At 38.3% G+C, this 10,526-nt stretch overlaps 1 protein-coding gene across 1 annotated transcript in view; it reads right to left on the bottom strand.

Annotated features, from left to right (window-relative positions):
• Positions 1-1,671: 1,671 nt before the first annotated feature.
• GRID2 (glutamate ionotropic receptor delta type subunit 2) overlaps positions 1,672-10,526 on the bottom strand; it is a 1,408,631-nt gene continuing 1,399,776 nt past the window's right edge. The window contains exons 15-16 of the mRNA XM_064584815.1: positions 8,303-8,543; positions 1,672-5,644 (exon numbers count right to left, since the gene is read on the bottom strand). Coding sequence (XP_064440885.1) covers positions 5,222-5,644; positions 8,303-8,543 — 664 coding nt within the window. The 3' untranslated portion in view covers positions 1,672-5,221. The remainder of the gene's footprint in view (positions 5,645-8,302; positions 8,544-10,526) is intronic.

Below are 10,526 nucleotides of genomic sequence, written 5' to 3'. Positions count from 1 at the left end.
CCCCGCTGAGCAGGGAGCCGGATGTGGGACTCGATCCTGGGACTCCAGGATCACGACCCGAGCTGAAGGCAGTTGCTTAACCAACTGAGCCACCCAGGCGCCCTACACTTGGTCCTATCTTGTGTGTAATAACAAGTCCAGGAAAGCTTTTAGATAATGAAAATGTATTACTGAAATTTGAACGATTTTTGCTTTGTTACTAAGATTACATGGGAATAAAACTAATGAGAATGATTGAAACAAGGGAAATTTGGGAAATTCAGGTGAGGAAACGAGCGACTTCTCCTTTAGTCTGTTTCTATCCCCATGGGAGGGTGAATCCTTATGTGGTGTAATTGTTCTGTGCCTCTGTGGAGCTCTACACATGGAGCAAAACCAGGAGGTTTCTACTCTTCTGGAAGTTGTGTGGGTTGGAGGCTGTTGTCCTGATTTGGCAACCTGTAAAACCCTGCTATCTATTCCTCAGGCTCATAGGTCACACTATATCCTGTGTCTTAGATGACAGGAAAGGTGGCTCGGGATCTTAGTTGCAGTATAAATAAAAGTTGATAAAAGTTGAAAAGTAGCCTGAAAAGGATTCACTGTGTAATCCCTGTGAAGCAAATTTAAACACTGAGGAGCTCTGTCACAAGTGATTAGACCTGCAGGGACAGAAGATGAGTTACTGTGGTCTGTATCATCCTGACATGGACATCTGAGGGTAGGAGTCAGTCTCTGATTGGTATGCAGCTATTGATAAGGAGGAGGGGTTAGTTAATAGTTTGCCTGTAGCTTATGGGAATTTTCACATTTCTGAAAAGTTGGCCTCATGGTCTGGCATCTTGGGAAATCTCCAAGTCTTCTTTGTGGAGGTGATCTGAATCTAAGCAGATAGATTCTATTAGCCCATGAGAACTGCCAGGATGGCTTGCCCCCGTGAGTTGGAATGGCCAAGGCCAAAGAGGACTGCACTGGCTTGGAGAGACTCATTCCGCTTCCTCAGAAAGTCTGTAAGGTGGTCTCTGTATCTTGCATGTTGATGTGGGACAAGGAAAGAACTGGGCATTAGAACACATCCAGACCCACTTTTAAGCATATATATTCATCTGTGCCATGTGTAATTGCTTAGCACAGTGGCTTTCACAAAATAGGTTTTGAGAGAACACTAATAGAATAAAATAATAAATAAATAAACAAATAATAGAATTAAGTCTATCAAATATAACAAACTTTATTTCCTGATTTTTCAATGCTAGGTAAGTCGTTTCCGCCCAAGGGAGCTCATGTGCTACTTCATGAGAGGGTATTTACTACAATTTGTTGAAATGATAACTATGGCCATACTTGTTAGCCTTTTATTAGTATCTGATCACAAAGACTGGAAATAGGATTTGTTTTTAGAAATAAAACATTCTAGAAGGAAGTCAATTTTTAGTGAGACCATTATATTTTGTCAGTTATCATGAGATGTATATATAAGCATAAAACCTGCGTTTACCAGTACAGAAGTTCTTAGCTCTGCCTCACTTAGTATACTCAATAGTCCCAAATGTGTTTCTCCACTCCAAATTTCTGATTATAAAATACTAATAATTTGTTATCCAATCGTGTGGCTTGGGAGGCATTGTGGATCTTCTCATATTTTTTTTTTTTCTTTTTAATGGATGAAGCAAAGTACCGTTCAGCAAAGTCTATTTTTTGAAGTATTTATTCAGTTGACAACCAATCCCAAATTAAAAGAGATGAAAAATAGCATAATTATGAAAACAACAAATTGCCCGTGTGTAGCTTGATATGTATGAGGGAAGAAAGGAGGTCTTATAATCTTCTAATGTATGGCTGAGCCAAAACCTGTGCATAAGTTCTGACATGGTTGGTTGAAAGTGACAACCAGTTCTCTTAATGATTCACCAAAGGAAAAATTTCAACATCTGAGTAGAATAAAATTACATGGATATAAGGTATTTGTCTGGTTTCAAAATAGCAAGTTTGGTGTAAGTGGTGCGAACCAGGCGGACAGTGGGCTAAAGGAAGTAGCACTAGAGAGAAGCTGGATCTGGCCTGAGGTCTGCCTCTGACCTTGGGGAAGTAGCCTGAGGTGTTCACTTTCCCATCTGTGAAAGGAGCGGTTGATTCAGGTGCTCTAGTTGGCCGCAGACAGGAGGGAAGGTTCCTAGAGATTTGCAGCCTAGGCTTGGGGAGAGGACCGGGTGGAGGCATTGTCCCTGAGCCGTCCCTGCATTTAAACCCATGAGGACCTGTGGATATGACTGAAGCATGGCAGCGTTAAATAATAATAATTAAAAAGGACCCAGTTTTAAGTGTTAGATTGTCAAACATCTGGGAAGTCACAGCTTCTTAGCATCTTATGTTCCCTTATTTGCAAAACCAGAGAGTCTAGATCTGTATAGTTCATCATAGTTCCAACATTTAAAAAAAATCACTTTTAATAGAATTTTAGAGCAGCAAAGGTTTTAATCTAATTAAATATGTTTTCAGATATATATTCACTGAGTGAGTTAAATGCTAGACAAAAATATTGTTGTTCAAATGAGGAAAGTAACACTGTATTAGAAATAATCTTGAAGTCCATTAATTTTCAAATTAATAGATTCAACATGATGAGTATTTCCCTAACAGCAAAACAATCATTAATACATAAATTCTAAGTTTAATTACCCTTCATTTCCTTTTCCTTTTCTTTTCTTTCTTCCTTTCTTTCCTTTCTTTCTTTCTCTTTCTTTCTTTCTTTCTTTCTTTCTTCTTTCTTTCTTTCTCTTTCTCTCCTCCTTTCTTTGATGTAACAAACCATCATCCTGCTATTCTTATAATGGTTGCATTGTTTACATGAATCAGGATAACTCTCTCCCAAAAAAGTACTCACAGAGACATCACAAATATAAATATATGTGAAGAAAAACAAATATATGGTTGGTTCCAATTGTTTCAAATAGCAGAAAGGCAGTCTTTCATTGGTTTAAGACACACACACAGTATTGTTTTTAGAGAGCCACTCCTTTCGGCCTAGTTCTGCTAGTAAAACTTCATGTGTTTTATGCTTTAATTAACTCAAGATAATTTTTTAGAAAAATTCAGTTTGTTCTGTGAGAGAGTAAGCATTGTCAAATTTTATAGTTAAGACTTCAATGGTATGAGAGCAAATTTAGAAAACATTTTTATTAGACAAATTATTTAGACAAATTATACACAGAAAGCTCTGCCACTCATAACTGAGGCCTCCAAAAAGTGTTTTGTGTATTCGTATAATAGGCAATACATCAAAATAGGCCTATTTTAAGTATTGTACATGGTTAACGGTTCGTTGATAGCTAAAATCACTGCAACATCTGGTATGTCCCTATATAGCTTGTTGTAAAGAATTTTTTTTTGTTTTGTTTTAAAATCAGTGTTGTGAATGAGATCATGAATGTTACAAGGGAAAACAAGTCGTGCATGCACTTAGGTACTTGTTACCCTGGAAACAAAATGGTTTTTGCATGATAAGAAAATTTTCTGCCTTACACAGTAGACAATATTTGAAGATTTAGTACAAAAACAGTGACAGTACAAGATGCTCCCCAGAACAGAATTAGCATCAAAATATAATATACCTTAAGAATATACCTTTTAATTTCTCCTAAAGCAAATCACATAGGTTGATGCCTATATCAATCCTAGCTACGGAATGAATTAGATTAAAATAAGTGTATGGCTGCGTAAAAACACAGGATAAGTTCTCGCTTCCTACTTACCACGTTTTGATTTAAGGATTACAAACAAAGTTCATTCTCTATTTCTAACAGGTAAGAATGCTACTTTAAAAGCATCGTGCACAAAGAGGCACTGTTTCTGCTGTCATCCTCCTAGACACTTGGCACTAATGTAAAAAATACAGAACTCCTCCAAATAGAACTGAATAAAAAGGCGGGGGGGGGGGTTAAGTCGAGAGCCCAGTACGGTCAGTATATTTTCTTCTTTAGGATAATGTAGGACGGTAATTAAGGCCACATCAATATTTCGTAGGGGCTCCCACCTCTCCCCAACTACAGCTGTATCGATTGGCTTTCTGCTTTGGAAGAGAATTTATTAACCTTCAATGATCTACGTTTCGACTCTTCTAGAGCTCTATGTGCTGCTGTGGACGTGGTCCGGCTAATAGCATTTCCCATTTAGATAATTCATTAAAAGTAAAATCATCAAGGTTAGCTTTATACACTGCTGAGTAACAAATGCAAAACCTACTCAAAGGAGTTACATCTAGGAACAAATACTAAATCGCCCTGGATGTTTTAATAACAAAAGTATAAAATATTCTCTGTTGGCAAACAATACGAGTCAGAAGAACATTAAAGCAACCTGCCTTTTCTAACTGAAAAGACCCCCTGCACTATACATAGTTCCTGTATACAATGCTTTTTTTTTTTTTAAACTAAAGCTTTATTAAATGAATTGCAATAGCAATGGCCGCCCTTTAATATATATACACATTATATAGGTGCATATATATGTATATATAGATGAGATACTAATTTATTTAACACAATAGAGGCTTCTGCCATATGATAAAGTTTACTGTACATAAGAAAAAACTTTTAATACTGTACAATCACATAAAGGTCATATGCACTGTTGCAGTGCGAGAGTAGTTTTAACTGTAGTCTTGACTGGCATATTAATGGCTTTTTTGTAATCCTACAAAATTGCATTCTCATATTATGTGGCCTGAATGGTCTTTAAATTATTTTATAAACACTGCAGGGGTTGCCTTTGGTCCACAGTTAAAGGACACTCAACAACAGTGGAGCGTTGTATGGATGCAGCAGAAGAATGTAAAAAGACTGAAGTTATTGCAATTATATTTTTAAAAATAGAGAAATGTTACGTAAGAGGCCTTTATGTAAAATTAATCCTGCATATACTTTTAGTATACTCAGTGCACATTTCCTATACTTGAAGTACAGTATATGAAAAGCGGACTAATAGGATCCTAGTATACTATATTCTGGGGGAACGAGTTGAGTAATGAAAAAAAGTGGAGGGAAATGTACAGAAAGAGAGGGAAAAAGAGAAAGAAATAGAAGAGAGAGAAGAGGGAGAAAGTGGAGAGAAAGAACTATAATTGTTACTAATAATCCTGATTTTTTTTTTTAAGTGTTACATCCATGTTAGTCCCACAATTTTATAGTTGCTCCTTGCAGAGGGAGTCCTACAAAAGAAACAGTGAAGAGATTTTGTTGGATGCTCATATGGAGGTGCCTCGGTCTGGATCATTACCCAGATTGAGCCCCAGGGTAGGAGTTGGTTGATAAGGAATAGATGACATTGTTTTTATAGGACTCCTGAAAAAGCCCCCATTAGGTGCCCTGTGCCTAAATGGGCCAGTTCGGTGCTCAGGCACGTTGCCAAAAGCGAAACCAGAGGCAGCTTTAGCTGACAGTGTGCGGCTAAGAGTCTGGATCTGCTCTGGGATAAAGGTTGTTGTGGTGATATGAGTGTTCCTGAAATCACTGATTTGCTCCAGGGCTTGTCGTGTTGGCAAAGTGTCAATGTCCAGAGGGGTCAAGTCAATTGACGAGGTGGAAAACTGTTTATGGGGGCTGTCGTCATCTGTGCACAAGCTATTTACACGTCTATGGAGGTGCTCCAGGTCAATTTCCTTGTCATCCTGGAGATGAAGAAAAAGAAGATAAGGTTCTCATCAGTACTAGCTTCCATGGTTAAAAAAAAAAAAAAAAAAAAGTAGTTCAGCAAACATGATATGTGATTAACTGAACTTTGGGGTTTATTCATTTAACAAATACCTATTGAGCACCTAATATGAGCCAGGCATTGCTCTAGGTTCTGGGGGTACAAATATGACTCTGAGATAAGGTTATCTATAATAAATAATTTTCTTGCACTAAAAGTTCTATATATGTCACATGCAACTATAAAAGTAGGGGAGCAGTAGATGGGTGGGTGATTGCCTTCTATGAGATCAGAGACAGACCCAGGCAAATCTGTACAAATAAAAAATACGGTTTTAACTACTCAGTCCCCCTCCACACCTCTTCTTTCCACGTGCTTTCTCCTTTTTCAGAGTGTCTCCTTCCAAGTTGGATTTCTGTTCTTTTCTCCTATTCCCTCCTAACCTTAACTTTCCATTCTTGGAGATAAGTGATACGATATGCTAGTTCACACTAAAGTGTTAGTGACTGTTAAAGTGTTATTTCTCTTCAGGCCAGAGAGATGTGAGATTATTCAGAAAGAGCAACATTCAACACAAAAGAATCCATTTCTAATTGAGGGATGTCATACACTCAAGCTATTTAGAACCTGAATGAGGCAATATTGTGAGGTCAGCAAGACCTTTAGAGACCCCTTCAAGTCATGACCTGCGAAGGACAACTTTGGTCTAGGGCCAGGTTTATGCTAAATGGCCTCTAAATCAAAGATGCTGTGAGCTATGCTAATGGAGTCTTAGTAAGAAGGTACTTAATAAAGGAAAAGGAAGGAAAATCTCAGATTTCTGGTGCTGAAACCAATTCATAAATCTTTCAGGATTTTCACTTAAAGTGAGCATGAAAGCCCAACGTTTGAAAAATAAAACTGGCAAGAAAAAAAAATTGTCTCCTATCAGTCATATTTATAGCCAAGTTCAATAAATTAAATTCATGAGGATTTAAAAATACCTATTAATCATAAGAAGAGAAAATATTTGTTCATAGATTTGGATTAGCTGTCATGAGTTAGAATGGAGTATGTATTTTTTTCATTGTGCTATTGTAGTGCTCCTCAGTGAAAAATATTTTGATGTGCATCACTGTTTTTCCTTCTCCTTTTTCATTTCAAAATCCAATAAAAAATATCCATTAATACAATATTATCACTGAGACTTTACAGGGTTGAGAGATGTAATTTTATGGTTCCCACAGCAACTATAATGTAGTCATCCATCAACAGATATAATAATGCAAAAATTTAATATCATATATAGTAATTCAAAATATAAGGAGCTTGGGAGTCCTTAATTTCCAGATTTTTGAGAACATGAAATCTCAGCTATAATGTTGCATTAATGTGGTCTTTTGCACTGAATCAATGTCAATAGAAAAACCAGAAGCTTATTCCATAAAGAAAACACTACAGTGAACCCTGCTTAATTTTTAGTTCATACTCTACTAATTTAGAATGTATGATCATTCAGATAGGTAGGAAGCTAAGTTTTATCTTTGGTAAGCCAAGCTTTTCCTTATAAATGCTGCTGATCAATTTTGCATACAAGGCGGTAGAAAGGAATTCTCAGATTACTTTAGAAAAAGATCTGTTTGAAAGAATATATTAATATGTAAAAATTCATATGAATGCTGAGAAGTCATTTTTATTTGTGCATTAAAGCAGATCTTCTCAGGATTTGCTCTAACCATCAGTTAGCCAAAGTCTAGTTACAGAAAGTTTAAAACTGTCCTTTGAAACTATCCAGCAGATCAAATCATGTAGCAAATTCGGGTCATTTTCCATTTCATTTTGTGAAGCTTTAGTGAATGAATATGATTTCATTATTTAAAAAATTTTCACCTTTGGTCCAGTAGAAATATGATAAATTAATCAAGTAATTTATTTTAACTTCACATTTTCTCTGCTGATTTGTAAATTCCATAATTTTTGATGAAAACAAGGCACATGCCACTTTCAAAGAGATACTATGTGTAACTCTGCAATTATTCTTTCAGATCTCTGAAAAAATTTTAATTTTATTTTATTAAAAATTTAACTCTAGATGATTCCACACTTTGGATTCATTAAGCTTAGAGCCATCAAAGAGCTAAAAACATATGATCCCTTCTATAGGTCCGCATACCGATAGAGGGAAGGAGCCGCTGGTAGTGAAGAGACAAATTCTGATTATGTTCCTACAGCACTGTATTTCTTCGGCTGAGTCTTAGAGATACCAATAATTTACCTATAAGTTAAACAACTTATTGAAATAAGATGACAAGCATCTCTGTGAACTGGTCAAGGGAATCACAGCCTTTAAGCAAATCACTAAATGAAAGTCTACCTTGAGATCTGGCAGAATCTTAAAGCCCTTGATGGCACATGAGATGATCAGTCTTTGCAAGCACTGCAAATCTCTGCTTCACGTATCTGGGATGTCTTAAAATGGTCATTGGTATTGGCATTATCGATTTTTATATTTCATCAATAATTCATTTTCAATATTCCAAGAAAGAAGAAACAAGGACCACCCCCAGCCCATTATCCTCTTCCTGCTGATTACCCTCCCGGGAAAGACCGCCCGCTTATTGGCTCAACTGAGCGCCAGAAGCTCTCAATCAAGTACCTCTTTCGATGGGACCCGGGAGCCTTTCCTCTTGTTCCACCACGTCTCCAGCATGGCTATAAAGCAGGAGAGGACAATTCCAGCCGCCAGGATACAAAAGACTCCTGCAAAGCTCTTTATATCCAGGGCACCTCCTTTCTGCTTTGTGTCCACTGAGGAGTACAGGTCACACTGGCCATTCTTTGGCCACCATTTGTGCTTCAGGATGTCCATGTCACCATTCTGCTGAAGCTCCAGGATCCTTGGGGTAAAGAACACAGCCATGTGTCAGTGCAGACATCGTTACTGCTTCGGTCCACAACACATCCATTTATAATCCCACCACTAAAGGATGGTGGCTGTTAAGGGGAAATGAACATATAGATTAGCCTGCAGATGGAACGCCAGGATGCTGAAAACGTTATTGCTTTGATATTATGGACAGAGTTGTGCCACAGGGTTTCCTCTCCTCCTTCTGTACCCTCTCTTGCTCCTCCCTTCCTGCCTCTTCTTCTTCTTCTTCTTCTTTTTTGATTTTGTTCTCTAATTCTAAGTCTCATCCCCCCCCCCCACTTTGTTTCCATGTGTTTTTACAATTACACTTCAGAGGCACTGTTTTTATGTGGTTTAAAGCTGTTGCAGTTCTGTGTTCCCTCCCTCCATGCGGAATGACGCTCTGGATCTTAATGCTTTTATGAAGGACGTTTTGCTGCTTAGAGCAAGATGCTGGCATAATGTCGCCCAGCATATGCTACACATAAAGAAATTCAATTAAAAAGTCTTCTATTATTTAACACAGTGTGGGAGAAAGCCCCGGGGTAAGTTTGAAGTTGATAAAATACATCATTTTTGGTTTTTCACACAACTGATGTAGTTTCCCTTTTAATGCCAAAAGGGAAAATAATCTTACCTTGGAGAACAAGAAGAAAAGTTGACCAGAGGCTTTTAGAAGTAGTTAAATTCAAATAAGAACTACCTTTCTTTGTCTTTTTTTTTTTTTTTTTAACTCCGAGTCTGGGGCTAGTTGCAAAGCTGCAGCTTTTTTAAAGTGTGATTTTTCGCAGAGGTTTTATTCTCATTTCCAAATACTCTTTAGGCTTTACCTGAGACCTGCCTACCTCTGGCCCTCCCCCAGGTGTGCCCCCTCTCGCAGGGTGAGAATGGTCAGGGCCAAGGCCGTGAGCTTGTCCAGAGTGTGCACCATCCTCAGGGATCCCTAGGATTTCCCACCCCAACAGTTCAGAAAACTCCTCCAGGACCAGGGAAAACTTGTCCCCACATTTCCTCCGAGGGCAGACCTCACAGCTGCAAGGGCATCGCAGGTGTCTGGACTGGTGTTTAGAGAGTGTGGACTGAGCTCAGCTGTATGACCTCAGGGGTGTACACCTTTGTGTGGGCGATCCTTCACTGTGCAGGACAGAGCTGGAGGTGGAAGAGAAGGGCCCACGGACCGTGTTCCTGGGCCACCAGGTCAGTGGCAATACTCCAAACTATCACAAATTAGAAACTCAGACCTGACCTCCTATGGGCATGAAGGTCTATTTGTCAAGGTAACAAGATAGAACATATTTTATCTAAGAGTTTTTAGCTTCACTTATAATTTGCACATAGTCAGCCTTAGGATATGTGGAGCTATCTTTCCCCTCTTGCCCTAGGTCTTGGGTTACTTGGAGAGAGACTGCTTAAAACTTTAGAGAGAAGAATGATGTCATCTGGAAGGAGTAAATACTCTTTGGGTGGAGCATTACCTTTTTATCTATTTCATGTCATCCCTGTGTTGATAAGATTGAGCTTAAAGATAATGGCTAGGGGTGAGGTCAACATTCAACCTGAGTCAAACAGGAGTAAGAACAGCCCTAAGGGCTGTGGGGGGAGACTTAGTCCCCCCAGCTGACACCCGAGGATGGACATTGAACTGGAGCTTCCCTTATAACTTGGACTTCTCTTTTCTTACGATTTTGATCTGTCTAAAGCTTGTTGCTTCAGAGTGCTGCTCAAGAAGTGCAATTAATTTGATTAATTGAATTTACCAAGGTGATTATGAATATCGATGGATTACATTTCACCCTTATTCCTGCCTCTTCTCAGACAAAGATACTTGTATTTCCAGAATTTCTAAAAGTGTGTTCCATGGGACACTAGTACCTAGAGGAGCTTCTGCAAGAAAAGGGTCCCGTGGTCATTAACTTTGAGAAACACCCTCTTGGAAATTTACAAAGAAGTCAGTGTATTAAAGGCTCTAAGA

The sequence above is a fragment of the Mirounga angustirostris genome, unplaced genomic scaffold (genome assembly GCF_029215605.1).
Source record: "Mirounga angustirostris isolate CCGP_5_RB_7025 unplaced genomic scaffold, mMirAng1.0.hap1 SCAF_2, whole genome shotgun sequence".
NCBI classification, from domain to species: domain Eukaryota; kingdom Metazoa; phylum Chordata; class Mammalia; order Carnivora; family Phocidae; genus Mirounga; species Mirounga angustirostris.
Note: the sequence above shows the minus strand (reverse complement) of the source record. Positions and strands in the feature narration are given on the sequence as shown.